Source organism: Sinocyclocheilus anshuiensis, unplaced genomic scaffold, assembly GCF_001515605.1.
Source record: "Sinocyclocheilus anshuiensis isolate Anshui unplaced genomic scaffold, SAMN03320099.WGS_v1.1 scaffold997, whole genome shotgun sequence".
Taxonomy (NCBI): Eukaryota; Metazoa; Chordata; class Actinopteri; order Cypriniformes; family Cyprinidae; genus Sinocyclocheilus; species Sinocyclocheilus anshuiensis.
The window spans coordinates 1363022-1385018 of record NW_015555715.1 but is presented as its reverse complement, the minus strand read 5'-3'; the positions used below and the strand labels follow the sequence as shown (position 1 = coordinate 1385018).

At 36.9% G+C, this 21997-nt stretch overlaps 3 protein-coding genes across 4 annotated transcripts in view; 2 read left to right on the top strand and 1 right to left on the bottom strand.

Moving 5' to 3' along the window:
- Positions 1-2112, top strand: part of LOC107672252 (UDP-GlcNAc:betaGal beta-1,3-N-acetylglucosaminyltransferase 9-like) — a 4059-nt gene extending 1947 nt beyond the window's left edge. Inside the window, exon 3 of the mRNA XM_016465355.1 lies at positions 110-2112. Within this exon, the coding sequence (XP_016320841.1) occupies positions 206-1558 (1353 nt within the window). The 5' untranslated portion in view covers positions 110-205 and the 3' untranslated portion in view covers positions 1559-2112. The remainder of the gene's footprint in view (positions 1-109) is intronic.
- A 1822-nt stretch (positions 2113-3934) lies between these two features.
- LOC107672279 (UPF0183 protein C16orf70 homolog) lies at positions 3935-15692 on the bottom strand. 2 transcript variants are annotated; one of them, XM_016465411.1, is made up of 16 exons: positions 14696-15692; positions 13705-13787; positions 13494-13577; positions 13361-13404; positions 13119-13198; positions 12934-13028; positions 11214-11311; positions 10802-10914; positions 8666-8799; positions 8443-8526; positions 8218-8300; positions 7926-7969; positions 7776-7825; positions 7561-7619; positions 7247-7319; positions 3935-6170 (listed from the first exon to the last, which is right to left on the bottom strand). In XM_016465411.1, the coding sequence occupies exons 1-16, from the start codon at positions 14757-14759 to the stop codon at positions 6081-6083; spliced, it is 1278 nt and encodes a 425-aa protein (XP_016320897.1). In that variant the 5' UTR covers positions 14760-15692; the 3' UTR covers positions 3935-6080. The 2 variants fall into 2 exon arrangements, with proteins under 2 accessions (XP_016320897.1, XP_016320898.1); XM_016465412.1 differs by having other exon boundaries at positions 11214-11278.
- Positions 15693-20212: 4520 nt separating this feature from the next.
- On the top strand, positions 20213-21678 carry LOC107672204 (forkhead box protein L1-like). Its single transcript, XM_016465295.1, has one exon. It carries the CDS (start codon positions 20440-20442, stop codon positions 21604-21606), a length of 1167 nt encoding a protein of 388 aa, XP_016320781.1. The 5' UTR covers positions 20213-20439; the 3' UTR covers positions 21607-21678.
- Positions 21679-21997: the final 319 nt, after the last annotated feature.

Here is a 21997-nt window from a genome sequence, read left to right as displayed (position 1 = left end):
TGCACCAAGAGCTTGTAACACTCCAAAGAGAAAGGAAAAATTGAAATCGCATCATATGACCCCTTTAACAAAAATTAGTGCTGTTAATTTTTGTAATTTTACATTGCAGTTCCTACTATGGCTGTGAGAAAATCCAAATACTTTAGGAGGAATATGAGACTTCTACAGAATTTCATGGCAAGATAACAGTGAAACCTGTCACACCATGAGAAGGGTCTATTTAAAGGGAGATGTACTTTGCTCCCTGATTCTGCTGGTGCTTCTCTTTCTGCTGTTGTATGCCCATCAAAGAATAACGCCCGTATGGGGGACTTTGCACATTGAACAGGGGTCCACCAACTCGATAACCCTCCTCAGTGGAGCATCAATGGGACAACAAATAAAGCCAGTCCCTTCAAAATCTCCAGACATACCTCCATGCAAACCTGAGGTTCAGATCAAGCCTAAAGCACAAGGATCATCAAGGGTCAAATCTCAGAAAGCACGTAGCAAAGCAAAGTCTAAATTTCGCCAGCCCCCAACGACAGCAAGGCTGCTTCCAACACATGTTTCCTTTGACTTTGACGATTACCTTCGAAAGAAAGATCAGCGGGACTTCAAGCTGCTAATCGATCAACCAACAAAGTGTTCTGGACCGGAAGGAGCCCCTTACATGCTGATCGCCATAAAATCAGTAGCAACAGACTTTGACAAACGTCAGGTTGTTCGAAGGACATGGGGACGAGAAGGTGTGTTCCAGAAAAATATGAACGTCAAGAGAGTTTTTCTTCTCGGTGTGCCCCAAAATCAAACAGCGCTCCCGTTATGGGACAAACTGTTGGGATATGAGAGTCACGCTTTTAGTGACATACTCCTGTGGGACTTTGAAGACACCTTCTTCAACTTGACGCTAAAAGAAATCCACTTCCTACAGTGGATCAATGTCAGCTGTCCCAAAGTAAAGTTTATTTTTAAGGGTGATGCAGATGTGTATGTGAACATCGACAATATCCTGGAGATGCTTGAGGGTCAAGAGACCAATAAGGATCTTTTTGTTGGTGACATCATTGTCCATGCCAAACCAATTCGCAGACGCAACAGTAAGTACTATGTGCCAGAGTTTATTTACGGCCAGGGGATCTATCCATCCTATGCGGGTGGAGGCGGCTTTGTCATGTCGGGACATACCGCATTGAAGCTCCACCTCACCTGCCAAGAGGTGGAACTCTTCCCCATTGATGATGTCTTTCTATGCATGTGTTTGCTGAGGATCGGCCTTCAGCCGACTCGTCACGAGGGCTTCCGCACCTTTGGAATCGTGCGACCGTCTGCTGCACCCCACCTCCAGGTCTTCAACCCCTGCTTCTACAGAGAGCTGATGGTGGTGCACAGCTTGACGGTCCCACAGATCTGGCTCATGTGGAACCTTCTGCATGACCCTAACCTTCAATGTCACAGCAGTCAGGATCCCATGGTTTTTCCCTTTCAGTGGAGCGACAAGATCGACAAGACGGCTAATAACAAGGCAAAGGAGAAGCTTGGGAACGACTATGGGATGAAAGTGTTTGTGGAACATTAACTCCTAGAAAATGAATGTACTTTGAAATTACTTTAAAACCGACAGGAAAGGCAAGGAAAAACTAAAGCAATAATTCACCATCATGTCAATCAACTCCACGTGACATGCAGAAGAAAATTGGATATCATTTTAATTTAGTTAAATCATGGCTGCGATTCAACTAAAACCAGGGAAATAATTAGTTCAACGTGGCCATGATTTAACTAAAACGAGAAAATAAATTACTCACAAATTAGTAAGTTAAACTAATTTTTTAATTGTGGCCATGTTTTACTAACTACTTCTCTCATTTTAGTTAAATCACTACAGCAATTTTGAGGGAAAGAATTAGTACAACGTGGCCACGATTTAACTGAATTAAAATGCTCTACAACATGGCTACAATTGACCTAAAATGAGGGAACAAATTAATAAGATGTGGGAACTATTTCTTAATTTGTGGCCACAATATATTGTTGACTTCCTTCCATGATTGTTTAATTAAGGATGTTGGACTGCTCTTTTTCATACAAAGAAAACATGTAATGACCATCAGCTGTCGTGCTCTAGAAAATGAAAAAAAAAAAAAAACATCTTAAAAGTGTTTGTGCAACTCATAAGCTATATTCCAAGTGCTTTGAAGCCATATAATAGTTTTATGTGAGATATTTAAGTCATTATTCACTGAAAATCCAGGACTTGGCATCAAACCTGGAGTGATCAGCATTAACATATGCAATATCTGAATGTATCTTAACATTTCAGGTTTGGAACAACATGAGGATGAGTAAACGATGACAACATTTTTATTTTGGGGTGAACTATCCATCTAAAAGACTGTTTAAAAAATTGCAAAAACTAATATGAAACCTAAGCTTGCAAAAGCTTTTGTAGATGGTTCTTTAAAAATTATCTTTGTAAACAAATAGTTTCATGGTTGTATCATTTACTCAAACTATACTAGACTTTAGCAAAATGATAAATATGTTGTTGTATAGGAATCCCAAGGAAATCAGAAATCAAAATGAACACTAATGGTATGTTGACGATGTTCTCATGCGTCAAAAAGTACTGGGTTATGTATCATAAAACAGTCTTATTACTGTATATATTCTTTATTAGAAAAATGGCACTATTTCTCAAACGGAACACTTTTTTTCTTTGATTAGTGTGCTGTATTGTTTTGGATGATCTGCTGTCTTTTAGATTTAGATTCAACTGAATTAAATGATTGAATTCGAAAAGTAGCCTGCTGTGAACATGAACATACTACTACACTGTTTTAAAGTGAATAAAAAATATGTTTTTAACAAAAGACAAAGGATGCGTCCATTCTTTTCCCCCATATTTATTACATCCATTCTTTAAATATTTTTTGTTGAACACACTGTAACAGTTTCAATGAACAAAATGCAAAATTAGCAGTTTAAAAAAAATTGATAATGCTTTCAGTAGATTCTATGAGGAAACTAAAATCCAATGGTCACAGCATTGTTGCACCATTCTGAGCTACTGACAAACATATACCAGACCATACTGATTTATTATCCATCAATGCAACGATTATTGCATTAAAAACAAACAAAAACAAACAACAAAAAAAATGGCTGATAATGCTGATCATCTGCGTACGTGTTTCTTAAATCTACAGAAGAAAAAATATCTGAGATACAAAACACCACATTGCAATCAATTTAGATACACACTTTTTTAATCGAGGATAAGTCCCATTTCCAGAAATGGGTTAAATGTACTGAATCCACAAAAAATAATCACTTTGGAGGATGGGGAAGAACATACGATATAGCATATACAATGTATATACAATACATAGCATTAATATGCGCATTACACTGTATGGAGTTTGTCCATTTCTAATTACAATCTTCAGGACGATCATTCAATCATTCCGATGCAAAAATAGGATAAAGTCTGAAGAGGAAACAACACAGCCAAAATCCATTTGATGAAAATTAAGCATTCACTTGCTCCTGGCATTAAAAAAAACAACATCCACCTGAGATTGGGCTGGCAATCAGCCCATCAGACAACACTCCTCCGGTTTTAAAACTCACTAAATGACACTAAAACAGCAGTTGTGTTATTCCTTATTGACAATGGTGGTTCCAATTGTGCATTTTAAATCTGATCCTCAGCCCTAAAGAGTTTTAAGATCGAACCATATTTATTTCACTTTAAACTAATTTAAGTGGAACTTCACACCATTTTCAAAAAGTACAGCCACAACCACTTTGTGAACCTCAAACCATGAAGGGCCACCTACATGTTCCGTAATATTTTTGACTCTGACTTACTAGTTTTTTGTGTGCTGCATTTAATCAATTTAATACTTTGAAGCTTATTTTCGCTGTGAAAATAAGACCGCTGACCTTTTTTTCAGGCCATCCTTTTTTCCCCCTCTGAATTCCGAGATTACATCTCACACTTTTACAGAATTGTGAGATAAAGTGGCAATTTTATTATTGACTCCGTGCCAGAAATAGGCTTCTTCTATAGTAAACTAGCCCTTCATGACAAGAGTTCATTACCCAACAAGTCCGTTTTTTTTCTTAGTTCCTCTAATATTCAGGTACGTTTTTTTTTTTTTAAACAAAAGGACGATAACTATCAATTTAGCTTTACATGCTCCGACATACACAAAGCAGTTTTTCAAACAATTTCATTTACAGAGAAAAAGTCAAGACAGGCTCGGTGCGAAATGAGGCACTATGTTAATAGCATCTTCCTTGCAAATGACCAAAAGCCAAGGGTAAAATATATTGAAATCACCACTGATGGCCTTCCAACACAGTTAATGAGAAGTTACTGTAACAGAAAGCTAAAAATGCCAGAATTAGCCTGAACCACACACTGCAGAATCTTGAAGGGAGGTGGGAATAACACCAGAGAACTGGAGCTTGACAGCCACAGGTGGCTACGCTGCAAGGCAGCACAGCAATGAACAATAGTTAGAGGTGAACAAACCATCTACTAAAGTTAAAATGCTCTAGTCATCTCCGTTAAATCCTCCTGAAAGTGGTCAAATGTAGGCGACTTCTTCCAGGAAAACAGTGGAGGGAAGCTGCTATAGTGACCCTCAAGGGCTGACAAAGAAAACCAGAAACTCTCTGATCTGTTAGCAGTGTAGGACGAGTTCCAGACGTCAGCTGATCTGATACGGTACTGTTAGACCGATTAAACAATGAAAATTGTGTATGTTATTTACAGATCTGTACAGGCATGGACATGGCAGACATGGCTACAGAAAACATCACGTCTACTTACTACGGAAACAACGGCAACAAATCTCTAGACTAAAAAGCAAGAAAGAAAGCTTTAAAGCATTAAAAACCAATCAATCGTTTGAGTTGCTATGCTAAAAACAATTCAGGGACTGTATGGATCAAATCAAAAGGGAATGTTCTTACGATGTGAATTTAAAATGACAGAAAGCTAACTGTTGTTTCTTCTTTGGCTAGTGTTTTGGCAATCAGGTGACAGAAGACAATTCTGCAGTTAAGACTTTAAGATACTGAATAAGGTAAAAGAACTTCACATCTTTCTACTGTGGACAAAAAAGAAAGATGCAAACAGAATTGACGGCATCCAGCGGGAAGGAGAAACAGATGGGTGGATGGCTTTTCTCTCCAGTCAGGGTCGCAACTAGCTTTGAAATCCAGATTGCACGTCGTCGTTCCCTCCCCCGCCGTCCTTTCTCTCCGAGACTCGGCAATTAAAACGTTCCTCAGTGGACAGGAGACAATTATCAAGTAAATTAGGTGCATTTTAGTGCAAATGTTCAAAACTAATGTGCTCACGAACAACAAAACAATAACAGAATCAACCATAAAGTGGATGTACGGTATTGAAATGGGAGGTAATCTGTACTGTTGACTTATGAAATGAGTCGATGAATCGTTATGCGTGTATGTGAGCCTGCTCATGTGCCACAAGAATATTTTCACAGCACTGGATCCATACTGTGCTAGCTTGTGCTTGGAACCTTACGTAAATGCATACAAAACACACTCAACAATTTATGCTGCGAAAGTTTGTCCTCATTTTACTTTGCTCTCATCCTCTGCATGCCGGAAAGCAAATGAAGTTGAATTCATGAGTGTTTTTGTTAAAGTGTTTAGCGTGCAGAGGAGAAATCTGTTCAATGTTTGCCCTTTGGTGCGTCTGGTATGCAAATTTTGAGAAGGTTAGGCAAAAAAAGAATGCACAAATATGCTTGTGTGGAAATGAATCACTGTGCATCCACAAGTACTATAACGATGCTGACGTTGATGCATGTCTGGGTTAAAGCTTTGGTGGCGGAGCCAGGTTTGCATGGTTATCTGGGATAATTAGCAGGCTGATGGTAGCCTCTACGCTATTATTGGAAGAGGAGACCAAATTGGGGCCTCTATTCGGATGTAAAGAAACTCCCAGCATGTCTTGCTTTAGCTTGTGTGATGGCAGCAGTGAGTGAAGGCACACTCTACTGGTCAGTTCAGAGGCTCTGCACGGCTGGACGGGCACCGTGGGCACGGCGGCTTCCTCAGTGGGCACTAGGCTCGGCACGGGCCAGGCTACTTGGACAAGGCGCTCCGTAGAGAGTCACAGAAGCTATGTGGTTATTCTGCATGACCTGTAACCATAGCAACAATATGGAGATGAGATCCAATAGTTCATGTAGTGCTTAGTTGTGTATGAGGTAGGGGTGCATAATTTATCATTACCATATTGGTTATCTGCCAATATTAGAGACTTTTTTTATTTTAAAAATCAGTATCAGACAGTTTGGGATATTTAAAGTTGGCATAAAATGAAATTTGCGATAGTATTTCCCCCCCTATTGTGACATACATCCGAGTGAAACAGCTTCTTAAACAACAATGAACAAAAATATTTTGTTGCACGATGGAGGCAAAGTTATTTTGATTAAAGATTACAAAATATGATGTGCAAGGATAAATCATTTATAATAAATACTGCAATATTCTATTCAAATTGCCATTTTGAGTTCATGGTGACTTTAATAGTGCATGCCTATTTTCCCTATTTTTACATTTAAAATACCTCTGCAGTTATCTAATGCTAATAATCTTATCTTTAACAAATCCCTAAATGAATATCCATTTTTACATTATGTACATTATAATGTTGTGTGATGCCTAAATTCACTTATAGCATTTAAATCAGCAGATTTTTAATGTTTTCTTTTTTTTAAATGTATATAAACAAAATATTTCTAATAGTGGCCATTTATTAGTTACTGGCCATAACATGAAAATAATTATTTGCTTAACTGTATCAGCCAGAATTTTGGTTGCACTTTATTTTACAGTATATGTACTTACCTAAGAAAGTACAGGGTGATTTAAGGTAACTACATGGGTTAAGGTTCGGTTTAGGGGTAAGTTCACAGTAAGTACCTAGTTATTACCCAGTTACTGAAATTACTTTAATACGTACATAGTATGTACATGCGGAATAGGACTGTAAAATAAAGTGCTACCAGAATTTTAATATCAGTACATCCGTAGTAAGAGCCAATGATATTTCCACTCAACTTTGAACATAGCACAGCTGCAACAGCTGTGTGAATAACAAATCTGCCATTTATAGATAGATATTTATTTATTTTAATTTTAAAAAGCAACTTTTTATACAGGCTGACTAAGTAAAACAAACAGTGCACAGACAGCTGACCCAGTCACATACCTCAAATATCATCCGCTGTAGTCCAAAGCAAAATGTGGAACCAAAAGGATTGGTGTTGTTTGCAGACGATGACCTGCAGAGCAGTGCACAATTAATCAATTAATCAGAGCATTATAAACAGGTTTTCATATGCAGAGGTGTCTGTATGCTGTAGCTTTAATCAAGCCATGTGAAAAACCACAGACTTAAATGAAAAATAAAAATACACAAATAAAAGCTCATTTAAAATATGAATAAATACTATACTACTATGTAAATAATACTAAAATAACATTGCATTCATGTGGCCAAATCTCTATCTATATGGCTCTCACCTGTGTAGCACAACTGGTTTTTCCATGGGACGTCCTAGCAGCTCCTGAATCTGATCCCACTGAGTGCAAAAGTTCAAAACATAATTAGTACTCACTTAAAAAATCTTTTATGAATTATTTATCACATACAGTAGTGCATAACATAACATCTAATACATGTGTATAATATATATAAAACGTAGGTGTTGACTATATAATGAAGTCCAAGAACTCACTTTGCTGTAGGTGGTCAGAATGCAGTCCTCACTCTGAGCATCTGCCCCATCTGAAACACAATTTAAAGAATGAGACACAAACACAAAAGGCCACAGAGACAGAACAGAATAAAGATCTAGTTCAGACAGTGTGATAAAGACAACACTGACCTTTTTTAATGATAAGAGGAATCTTGAAATCACACCGATGATATCTGAGATGGGAATAAAGGGCAGTTATTCTGATGTTCTTGTGTTTAAATAAAATGGAATATGATACTCAAACCACACACTGCTAAACACTGCAAGCATTATGAAATAAAAATCAATATTCAATCAATATGCCCAGACTGCAAACCCCCCAGACTGACCTTCCCAACAGCAGTGACCAATTGAGATAGTCAACCAAATATTTACAATGCTACAATACATAATACAATAAAAGCAGAGAAATGAGACTCGCATGTTGAAGTTGTAATGGCCGGGGTAGTTGGTGTGAAGGACAAATTTTTTTACCAGGTGGGTTGTAGAGTCAAACAGTATATCCTGGAAAGATATAGAAAGAAAAAACTGCTCAAAGTTCAATGGTTTTATGTAAACTAAACAAACAAAAAAACTACACTAACAGCATGTTATGGAGTAATTAGGAGTAATTTAACTGATGGAGTTATTTAAAAATGATACTCACCACTCCCAGTATATAATAGTTAAAGAAGTAGTCATTGCATTTGGACGGGACTTGCTTGTGAGGGGAGGGTGAATGGATCTTCATCTGAGACGTACAAAAAAGGAAAAGATATTCAAACAGAATAAATGTGGAGAGGGAATGTGCTGGTTTATTTTTGAGAATGTAGCTTTGCTCATCTTGAGAATAATGTGCCGTGTTTTGTTTCAATAGGTTTGGTCATTACCTTATCCTCTGACTTGTAGAAGACTTTATGTGGGGAGCCAAGAGCACTCAAAACATCCTGACAAGAATCTCCAAAGTAGATGTTTCTCTCAACAGCTCGCACTTTAGCATCAGCCAACACTCCTGGGCCACATCCTGAGAAAGTAAAAGAACACATACAATGTGAAAAAGCAGCGTTCCGAACAGCATATGTGTTTACTTATTCAATTTCTATTATTACTGGATCATTGGATATCACTTATAATCTGAGGTACAGCACCAAGATTTTATTGTGGACATCAAGGCAGCAGTAAAATTAATTATGCCAAAAATAAATAAATAAAGACATACGTTAAGTAAAAAAAAAACACATAAGTAAGCATACACCGCTGTTCAACTATTTGGGGTCAGTACGTTTTTTAATGTTTTTGAAATAAGTCTCTTATTCTCACCAAGGCTCAATTTTTTGGATAAAAAATACAGTAAAAAAACAGTAATATTGGAAAATATTATTGCAATTTAAAATTACTATTTTCTTTTTTAATATATTTTAAAATGCAATTTATTTCTGAGATAGAAAAGTTGAATTTCAGCAGTCATTACTCCAGTCTTCAGTGTTATATGATTTATTTTCTTACTGACTCCAAACTAGGGCTGCACAATTAATCTAATTTCTAATCGCGATTACAATTATGGATGCCACAATTACATAATCGTTGAAAGCGGCAATTAATCGTTCAAAGTCCACTTATGTTATTCTGTGTGCTTAAGATGTGTTTTTTTTCTTTCTACATGTTATCTTAAGGGTTTTTCCATTGTTTTAATTTTAGTTTTAGTATAACACTATAATACCATTCATATTTTTACTTTTTTTATAATTTAAAGAAGAAACCAATCCGATGTATAGTTGACATTTGAGCCTTAATACTATAGAGAAGCACTAAAAGTTTTTCAGTTAGAGTGTTTTCAGCTTGTTTATTTTCATATAAAAATACGGCATGCAGTTGCATCAAACAATGGTATAAACATCATTCAATGTAAATTGTGATAATCGTAATTAATAATCGCAATTACAATTTCAAGGGAATAATCGACAATTATGATTTTTGTCATAATCGTGCAGCCCTACTCCAAACTTTTGAACAGTAGTGTAAATGTCCTTAAAAATAAATGCTAATAAATAGTTTGTTTTTAAAGACATTTCGTTTCCTTTTCATGATAAACGTTTTCATTCATTTTCAAATGAATATTATTTATTAACAGTAAAATGTTTGATAAAAAGTTGATAAGCCTATGTATTTTGCTATCCTAAAAATGCATGATTACATAGTTGCAGTTTATGATGTGCTATTGTTTTTCTCTGCTGTCTGTGAAAAGACCTGCATCCATTTTTAGGTCATGGCCCTTCAAATGAGAACCACTGAACTATATAGTTAAACTCACACAATACTGATTACCAAGAACATTTCCAAAGAATGGATAACAGAAGCTATATAAACATCTTTGTTAAGATCAATACATCTATGATTAAGCCAGCTCTGTGGTTTATGCTATAGTGATAAAATAAACCTATGCTGTTTGTTTATGTTGCTGATGACTAACAATCCAACAATAATCAGCACAAATGTTTATTTATCCCAGAAGCACACATTACTTATGCTGGTTCGCTAAGCACTGCTTAATTTTGGGAATAACATGTCATGACATGCCTTTAAACACAGAAGCATTCCAGAAAACAGGAAACTGGTGCCGTCATCAAAACAAGACATATTTATTAATGTCATATTAAAAATATAGAAATTAGAATGGAATTAAGTATGATCAAAATATGCAAAGTAAAAGTATTTGTTTCTATCGGTTTCAAATTACAGGAGGAGGGCGAAGACGAGAGCAGAGATGAAAAAGTTCCTTTACGAGCATCTAAAAATCTGTTAAATCTAATTAATTAAAAATGTATTCATTCTAGGATTTCATGAGAATATGACACTCTTTGTACTGAGATGTAGAGTACGTGAGGTGACCATATTCTGAGCATCATATTGATACTTTACAGGTAATATTAAAAGGTGTGCTTAAAACGAATTTAGTCACATGCATGCATGTTTATTAGAAACATCACATAATTATTAGTTTTATGGATTTGGGCTGCTTGTAATACCTGCGGTGAGTAGACGAAGTTTGAGACCCAGCGGTCCCGCCCCATCTCTCAACACCTCCACACTCTCTGCATACACATTACCAAGGTAACAGGCCAGAGGCATCACCGGAGCCCTGTGAAGAAATATATCATTTACAATGATCGCAGCTTGAGGCAATGCAACCCATGGCGTTCTTAACAAGTGCTTAAACTGAACAATCAGAATTAAAGGCCCAAGATCTCACACTAAATGCACCCCTGGGCCACATAAAAATTACAAACAGACATAAGACTGGTTTTGAACTTCAGGGTCTGTAAGTAAAAACATCCATACTCAATAGTATGCAGCTGTAATTATCCATTAGTGGTTAACTGGTTATATGGCATTTTTACACAAACACCACAAATATCCAAACACATACACAGCTCTTACTTGGTTTCTTGAAGGTTGTTTCCAGAGTAAATGTACATCCGTTTGACAGTGGCCCCATGGGGAATCTGCAGGGAGGCCAAGCCATGGGCAAAGTTAGGCTGTCAAAGGCAAAACAACTAGGAGTAGAATGCGGTGTCTGTGCATGTGTCTCTTCTGGTGAAAAGATGCTCATATCATCACAGTTACGTATTTAGATAAATTTATACATGGGTCAGGGTTTTTGTCATTTTCTAAAACTAAAACTATTAAAACATTTTTGTTAATTGAAATAAAGCTCAAATAAAACACAACTATTAGATTAAAAACTAACAAATATTAGACATGTTGCCTTGGCAACTAACTGAAATAAGTTTAAGTTGAAGCACTAAAACTGAACTAAAACTAAAATTGGAATAATAAAAATAAATAACGTTTAAAAAAATTAAACCTAAATAGTAATTTAAAAGAAAACTAAAAATGTAAAAATGAACATAACAAAATCACTACAAATGAACTAAAACTAAAAAAATTTGAAAAACTAAATTAAAATGAAAACTGAAAATACAAAAATTAAAGCTAAAATATTAATAAATTATAAAAATACTTAACTATAAGAGTATATAAAAAATACTTGAATAACAGAAGTGTAATTAGTTTACATGCAGTAATTTGTATTCATCTTAATTTACTTCATTAAAAATAAAGTACTTTATTTTTTTGCAATCATTACATAGATTTATATGTTTTTTGTAATAAAGCAATCACATGTAACAACAGATAAGCCACATTTTTAAGGCAGTGGGCAATTTTCTACATGTCTGTGGCTAGAACAAATACTATGTGAAAGGAAGAGCACACACTAACAAAAAAGTGGAAAATACCATGTTTTTACATCATACTAAATGCAATACGATGGTTGTACCTTAGTATTCTTTGAAGTTCCATCTAAATACCATGATCCATGAATATGGTATCATTCAGAACCATGGTATTACAATTAGGCCTGTCACGATAACAACTTTTTGTTGTGCGATATATTGCCCCAGAAATAATTGCGATAAGCGATATTATTGTCATTTTAAAGACCATTTTATATCACTGAATATATAATCATAATGTAACAGCATAATAATGCAAGAAGGCCTACACACTTCCAAATGACAACAAACGTTTTAATTTTTAAGAATATTTAGATCATGGAAATTAAGTATCAAAATATTAGATACCTTAAAAACCTTGAATAAATAGTAAATAAAAATTTTCTAACAAAAAGTGCAAAGTAGCAATTAGAATAAAAGAAAAATGCACAGATTTTTCCCTGACCTTCTTTTCTCTGTAAATTAAGGGTGCACACTATTGCTGAAGAACACAATCCCTATTTAGCAGTCAGATGTCCGTATGCACAAAGGCACAGATCCCTAAACAAGATCATATCTGCAGATGAAACTTTGTTTGTAGAAGCATTTTTAAACTAGCACCTCATGACTACACCACGTTATGTACGAGAAGCTGCAAAAGACACAGGCGCAAGTGGAATGTACAAAACATGGTGACATTCATTTTTAAGTAAATATAATGGGCGATATATAGCGTCACCAAAAATTATGGAGGTCATGTACATATATTGCGCGATAAGTCGATATATTGATTATTGCGACAGGCCTAATTACAATCTATCTAATGGTACACAGTACTTTATTTTATAAAGTAGCATGAACACAGAGAGCAAACATAGTTTCACCTCATATTTAGGAGCTTCACTCCAGGAGTCCAGCTGGAAGGAGAAGGAAAGCCCTCGGAAGTTCAGGTGGAAGAGCTGCTCGGCAGCATTGTAGACTGGACAGAGAGAACACGAACCCACAATAAATATACACACACAGCAAATAGGGGTCTGGACAGATAACTGACACAGACAATAAATCTCACCTCCTGGATGAGTAGCGCCAAAAGACTGATCAATCTGCTCAATAGTAGGTGCTATTGACTGAGAGTTAAAATGTACTCCACTGTAATGAACAGAGGAATGCATCATTTTACATTTCTGTGGCTGACAAAGAAGTTATCAGTAGAAGTTAGTATATCAGCATCTACAACATGTAGAAAAAGCTCAATTCTGGGTGAAATACAAATGTAATCCACAACTAGTGTGGCTAAACAAGATGTCTTACCAGTATTTCAATTTTACTTTGCTCAAATCGTACACTTCAATCACCTGCAAAAACAAAACGGACTCAATTTGCAACGTAATATAAGAAATAAACACATTTTAGCCCAAAACCACACACACACGTCATCTCTCACCTTCAGTCTCTGATTGCAGGCGTCAAACAGCAGTTTAATTCCATCCTGAGTCAAATTGAGAATGAGGTCGTGGCTGAGTGGCATCTGTTTGAGGGAGAGAAACAGGTCAGATTAGGATACAAATAATCCACATACATAACTGCAGTGCCTTAGATTAAAAAAAAAGTCACACCACAGACATTCATAGACAATAACAATGGCAGCTCCTTACTTGTTCGCTGTAGAGCACCTGGACATTTTTGATGATTCGGCAGTGTTTCTGTAATATGGAAATGGCCTGGGCCAATGGCATCCCTGGAAACAAATCCAGACAAACAGTTCAGTTTACATTAACACGATGATGAAAGAAGTGGTGTCAACAGCTGTACAAGGTGTGTAGTAAAAGCATGATAATTACAGGGCATAAAACACATAATCATAAAGGGTAAGAATATAACTTGGCAATGTTTATAATAATTTATTATTACACGGCATAGCGACTTCTTTCCAAAAGTAACTTGAATTGAAGTTTAAAGGTCCAGTCACACCAAGAAGAATAACAAAACCATAAAAAAAAGTAGCGGAACATTTCCAGCTTATGAACGATACAAAAACCTAGTAATTCAACATAATAAAGCGCGCGCAGCAATTTGTTTATAGCGTAACTGAATAAACATAACGTTATCGTCTGTTTATGTGGACGCTAATATCGTTAGCCTTGTTATGGTTCTATGAACGTGCCTAGTAGTAATGTTATCTGCTTTTTAATAGATGATTTTCTTGGCGGAGGTTTTAAGATCATTTACAAGACAGTTAACTATTACTTAGATGATTAAAACAATACGTACATAACCAGATAATAAACTCATACTGATATTTATTTCCCATGTATCCCAAATACATTCAGTGTGATGCAAGATAACTTTGCGATAATGCCTGGTTGCATTTTAAAACTATCATAATTAGTTAAATATACGTTTATGTTTTCTTTGAATATTCCTGCATCAGCCCTAGTCAAACAAAATAATTCAGTGTAACGGAGACCTTTTTCGGGTCAAGTGAACCTCAGATGTGAACGTGTCAAAGCGCACGCGATGCAGTTATGAAATCCAGATGGCAACTGACTATAATACCAAATGAATATGCTCATTTTCAAATGGCATAGCATTAGCTATTTCAACATGCAATGATTACTTCAGCCTTTGAACTGATCTCACACCCACCTAATGTGAATTCCCATTGTTCATTTCCCAAAGATCGCTCAGGAACGACCTCCAGATCCAGCATTGGCGGGGAGAAATTGGGGATATCAACGAGGATCTCTGACTGTGCCAGATCTGAGTCTTCCCTCTCGAAATATCTTGAATAATCCACCGTTAAATCACCAGATCAGTCCAAATATTACGAAGTAGTAGGTTTAAAACGCTCCCACACACGACACCCCTGACGTCAGATATGTCAAAACACAAGTGATGCAATGCAGCCATCAACGCATTCCACTGTCACCATGCTTATAAATAACACTATAAAACGAGTAACAGAAACACACTTACAAACACACTGATAAAAGGGCAATATGACAAAGCTTAAATAAATTAAACAAGTAAACTGTATGTCAGTGACGGCGAGCTGATGTCAAGAAGGAATAATTGGTTACAGGTTGCTGCTCTTTTATCAACTTCCATAAGCACAAATTAATTCAAGACGTTATTGATCTTATAACCAATATGTAGGCGAATAAAGCATTTTTGAAAACTGCTGTCTGTTGTAAACGAGAAAAAACACTTTGATCTGACCTTTAACTTACTCCTGAATCACATAAAACACATAAGCTACTAATTATTACACCGAACGAAGAACAGTTCGTGTTCAACGAGTTACATTACATGCATTTAAGCTATTTATGGCAAAGATCGCAGGTCGAGATGAATCGACATACACACATCAGACTATCAGTGACTCGCACGAGCCTCGCCTGACGTTGTTTTCTTTCCGATGATTCAACAGCAAGCAAACACATCAGCACTTATGACCATCATCTGTTCATAACAACGCGGATTTCTCCGGGTTCCGCCGTTTCGCTTGCTGGAGATGGCGCACTGTTACGTGCAGCTTTATTTTCCGGTGTCTTTGACGTTTAAGATTTGCTTAAGATTATAAAGAAAGAGCCCCTCCGTGCCAAACGCAACTTCCATCCAAAACACCATGATCAGCTGATAATTCAACTTCCTATGACAACGAGATAGCACTTCCTGGCGACATTTTTCAAAATAAAAGTCAAAGAGCGGGAGCAGTCCGAACAGAACATAAACTGTAGACCACAAAAGCCAAGGGGTAAAATCCAAGGGTTCAAACCTATGGTTCAAACATAGGTAAATATAGCTCAATGCCAAAAATAAATAAATAAAGTAATTAATAAAAAATAAAATAAATAAGGATTTAATCCTTTCAAATTATAAATATGTTAAATAAATAAATACAAATATATTACATTTGATAAAAACTCCAAAACGCGAGCAAACGGTTCAATTTTTTATTTTTATTTTTTTATTTTTTGTCATTAGACTCAATAGTTCGATCATGTTGATATTTCTTTCTATGTTGATGAATCACTGACCAGATTTTGTGTAGCATATTATTAGTTTGGTGCTTGAAGGAAAATGTTTATGTCGGGTATACTATTTTTAATGTTATATTACTAATATTACTATATATTACTCCAACGGTGTTTCAAGAGTGCAGATATTTAGTAAACTTTACTTTTTAGCTCAACTCACATAGCAGGCTAAGAAATAAACAAAAGACTACCTGTCAATTTGCTTTAAATAAATAAAATAATAAATGTAATAGACCTTAGTCAGAGTCATTATAGTCAGAGTGCCATATTTAAATTTTGACAAGCACCAAAACGAAGCTTTCGGGGATAGAAATGCGGTGTGTTTTATCGAACATATCGATTGTTCAGCTGACAAAACATATTTACAAAAGACTTTAAGTACACAAAAACTGCATTTAACAGTGCATGACTTTGTGTATCTTGTAAGGTCTTTCCCACACAGCCTCATTTTCATCAGCATAAAATTCAGTATGGCATCTACCCTGATTAAGGTCTATGTCACAGAGAAAGATAAGGAGTAAATGTTATGGGCAGGGACAGATATTTAAATCTTTACTTTTTCTTGTTCATTCCAGCCTAAGGCTAGATCTGACAGCTAAATCAATAAATTGAGCTTGTGGTCACGCACAGGAAAAGCCACACCAATGAACACAGTAATTTGAAAAGGTTATAGATTGAGAATACTGATAAAAAGCCACCAGATGGCGACGTTTATTGAAGGCCTCTAGTGACAGGCGAGTACTTTCATTACAGTGCAGGTGATAATACAGAGAGACAATGTGGTGAATGCAACTGTTTGTTTTATTATTTAATCTCAAAAGCATGCCATAAAATGTTGAAATGATATGTTCCTCTGGTGTGTGACTATTTTGCTCTCATTTAATTTACATTTTTTTGTGTCTTCTGTGGGTAGGCCTACAGTTTTCAGTTTTATTCGTCACATGCTCATCTGGTACAAATGAAACGTTTTTGTGTTTGCATGATTCCTTGTATGTATATAATAGTTGACTAAACAGAATAGAATAGAATAGAATGGCACCAGCAGTCAAAAGCCGAAGATCTGAGAACTGCATAATATAATGTTTGAATGAAAATACATTTAAGATCCGTTTATAGCTCCTCTTGAACCTTGTCTTGCTCATATGCCAGTATATGTGCGGTGCAGTGTGTGCATGTTCTTTGAGAGCTTGTATATATAACAAACTATTGTTTGTTTATTATATGAAACATGCTTTAGTGTGTCTGAGCAACCCTCATTTAACCCCATATTGTCCCATTGGGCCCTTTTCCGTAATTAAGTAGCTTTGTAAGTAGCTTTGGATAAAAAGGCCTGGTAAACAACAACTGTACAAATAGAATGAAAGATATATTTTTCGGAAAACCCTTTTAAAGAGCATGCAATATGTTTGTCACGAATTCGGTCCATGGACTTCTGTTTATTCACCACCAGAGGTCACCCTTTCCATTACATTGACTCTCGCACAACACAAACTGTTGCATAGCACCCCGGACTACATATCCCATCATTCTTTGCACGATTTGCACACTGCACTGATTGCACTCATTGCACACAGCTGTTTCTAATCACCTCACTCACTATATAACACCCACTCTAACCACCTTTCTCTGCTGAGTATTGTTTAGCCCGTACCCCTTTCCGAGTCCCATTCCGAGTCTCTGTGTTTTCCTTGTTTTGCCTTGCCTTGCCTTGCCTGTTTCCGCGGTTTCTGATCTTTGCCTGTATTCCTGGATTTTTCCCTCTCGTCTCGCCCCTGTGATTCTGTCTGCCGATCGTTGACCTACGCTAGCCCTGGGACTATTCTTGTGTTTTGCCCGCCATATACCTGTTTGCCATTGTTTGACCCTGCCTGTTTACCACGTCTCTTTAATAAAGCCTGCAGATGGATCCACACGTCTCACGTCTCGTCAGGCCCGTTACAATGTTCACATTTTACACAAATTGATCGAAAAGACAGAACAAGACTGATGATTTGCAAAGCTATATATGCAAAGCAAAGAATAATCTGACTTTCTCTGCCTATAGCTCAGATCAAAACTCCAATTACATTGTTTGTGGAAAAATAGTTGGCTCTGATTTTATTTATTGTGTTTGGTAACAAACCTTGCCAGTCTGTTTCACATGGTTTTTTGTTTGTTTTTATCCTTCAGATGGGAACATGATGAATAAAACAAAGAGTAAGGAATTTTAACACATGTTCCTAACGGTTAAAAATAACAGAAAAATCTGTGTCTGCTTGTACAAACAATCTAAAACCACATTTCTCTCCTTGTTTTGAGTTCTGAAGATAGATTCACTGATGAAAATTTCATGTTGAATGAAGACAACTGAAATAAAATGTTAATCGTTTTAAGAGCTATCAATAATCAAGGAACATATAGTATATGAAAAACAAAGGCAATTCATATACTGTTAACATACCTTTAGATCAAATACAAAAAGGCAATGGTTTTTCAGTTATAAAGCTGAATAAAACAATAAGGCAAGGTTAGGCACACTCAAAGAAAATGGTAACACATCTGCGGGATTAAACAATCTCTGTAGGTTGAAACCTATATTATCATAGTGGCATGTTGCCGGTGTGTCTGGATTTTTAGTCTAAAACTTTATGAATCACCATCTTCAGAGGCATAGTACAAACTCAGGAAAAACTTTCAAGTTTATCCACAGAAACCTCCAAACGCATAATGTAATCACAGGCCAGCTGTGTGCACTTGTAAAGTTGTTATAATCCCTCTCTGTCCTATAAACAGGAAAATACATAATATAAAGCATCATGCGTGCATCCACAAATAATACAGTTTATCCTAACGTCCTGCCAATTTTCCTTTTTTGGATATCACTGCTCTTTCATCTATTGTTAGCAAACTGATGAAATTTTTACGTGATAGAATAAAGAAGCTATACACTGTAAAAATTGTCTTATACTAGCAGGTGTGGTTGCCAGAACTTCATAGAACATATTACAAGCATTATATGGTGCCATTTTCAGGTCATTAAAATCTGTAATATTAACATAACCTAAAATCTTTTTAGTTTGTTATATTGTAAAATGTACTGATAACAACACAGGTGGTTGGCAGACCACACAATGTCTTAAAGTTCAAACACTCTCAGAAAAGGTATACACCTTTGTACCTCATTTATCCCTAAAGGGTACATTTTAGTACCCTAAAGGTACACAGTAGTACCTAAATGGTACATTTTATCACTTAAAACATGCAATTTAGTACCTTTTGAAAGGGTACCGTCTCAATGACAGCTCTTGTAACTTTTTATTGAGAGTGAATAGACACAAAACATGATTGGGGAAGATACACTATGCTAAAATAAAAAAAAGTAAACAACAACAACATAAAACACTCCAATGCACTGAGGAAAAACTTTTAAGATAAAATCGAACTAAACTAGATGATTTGTGCAGGGAATTCTAGGAATACCATTTTTCAAATAAATACCAAATACCAAAAGTATAAGGCATTTGTTATTTTTACTTACAGAAACAAACAATTTAACAATCTCTTTCTGTAAATGTACATATCGCCCTGTAAATCAAATTATAAAATACTTAAATTATAAGATAATTCATATTTTTCACATTTACAATGTATTTTACATACGATTATGGTAAATCAAGTTTAAAACTTGCAAATAGTGCATATTTTACAGTGTAGAATTCAGATCCATTGTGTTACAAACAACATATCGCTGTGTAATTACACATTCATCTGACACAAAAATGTTAAATTAGGCTAAATGGATTTAGTAAATGAATGTCAACAGTAACTGTGGTGTCCATAATCTGAGTTACAAAGAAATTAAGCTATTTTCCTTTACACATAGCCTGCTTTGTTTTCTTTTCTAGCAACCCAAAGCAACTCCCAGAAAGAGCTCTGTCATGTTTGCTTGTTCTCTCTGTGCGAGCAACTTTCAGCGTTAAGGGTGGACGTGATATTTCAAACATCACATCAGTGCGTTTATGTATTGGGTGCCCGGAAATTTTTTCCAAATAAACACAGCTTGATTCGACTTGGGTGGGCAGACTTATCAACAGACTAATTCTATAAACAAATGAAGGAATATCCGAGCACACCATTGGCTGGTAGGCAGGGGACACGCGGGGAGAGAGAGACTCGAGGCTTTCTGCAATGAAAATTTAATTAATGTGGGTGGGCTGAGGGAACACAACGGGTGTTTATCATAGACAATTTATTTTCCAGCGCTAAGTCAACATAAAACAGCAAAACGGACAACAATTATTTAACATTTTAGACTCATGAAGCGGACACACCGGTGGCGATCTCCCCAGACTGAAACTGTCCTCCGAAGTCATGAGTTTATACCACAGCCCTGTGCCACAGCCCGGCGTGGCTGCACCGGCTCTCACTTTATCGAATTCCTCCCTGATCTATGTTTACGGTGGCGAAGTCGGAGGCATCATTCCCGCTTTGGGATTCGCGTCAAGCCGGCAGGAGCCTCCGCAGAAACCTCCTTACAGCTACATCGCGCTCATCGCCATGGCAATTAAGAACGCGCCGGACAAGCGCGCGACTTTGAGCGGGATCTATCAGTTCATCATGGACCGCTTCCCTTATTACCATGACAACAAGCAGGGCTGGCAGAACTCAATCCGCCACAACCTTTCGCTGAACGACTGCTTCATCAAAGTGCCCAGAGAAAAAGGGCGACCGGGGAAGGGCAGCTACTGGACGCTGGACACCAAATGCCTGGACATGTTCGATAACGGAAACTACCGGCGACGGAAGAGAAAGTGCAGGACTCAGGAAACGGGAGAGACTAAAATCGGGCATAAGAGAAGCCGAGCGACGACCCTGAACTCTAAACTTCATCAAGGCGTCCACTTGGAGAAAGAGTCACCGCTTAAGGTCTCAGAAATAAGCAAGCGGCAACACGAAAAACATCCCGAAAAAGATCTAAACATCCACGAGAAGTGTAACGGCACCCAACAACAAAATAGCGAGGCTAATGTGTCCACACACGCCTCCGACTCCACAAAAGACTGGTGTTTAGCACCCTCGACCACAGCGGGCACTAACCCAAGATGCCCGACGCCTGAACAGACCAGCACAGTGTCTCTAAACAATCTAAATGGCACAAACACTGCGCCTTTAAACGCGCGAGAGACGCCGGTACCCGTGATGAATGACACTGGAAGCGCGCAAACTGGAGACGCCAAATCCAAAGAAACGAATGCTCAGACGCACCCTCGAAAAACAACAGACAAATCGAAGGAGTTTAGCATTGACAGTATTCTGTCAAAAAGGGAGAACCAGTTCCAAAGAAGGTGCGGCGTTGCCGGAGGAGCGCAGGTCGCGTGTTTGGAGTCGCGCGGTTACGCACTCACGTCGTCGCTGATCGCACACGCGCACCCACAAGTGTACCCGCGCGGATTCCCGCTCTGCTCCTACCTGTCTCTCACCTGTCCGGACAAAATACTGAACTTCAGAGAGAAAACAGATGAGAAATTATTCTTTTGACGACACTTGACGAATCCCAGACTGTAGCAAAGCAATTCAAGCATCTAATCATTAATGCTGGGTTATTTCAACCCAGCTTTGGGTCAAATTTGGACTAACCCAACTTTTGGGTTAAAAATGTAATGTAAAAATTTAACCCAACGGTTGAGTTAGTCCACAACCCAGCATTTTTTAGAGTGTAGTTTTATGTCTACAGAGATTCGGTGAATTCTATATCAGCAACATTCTTATTTTCTGTATTTTGTAATTGTTAATTGCAAACAAAAACAGATCTATACATAAACATATCTATCAAGCGTTCAGGCTAAAACTACTATTATTATTTATACTGCTATTACACTCTAAAAAATGCTGGGTTAAATACAACCCAGTGCTGGGTAAAATAGGGACA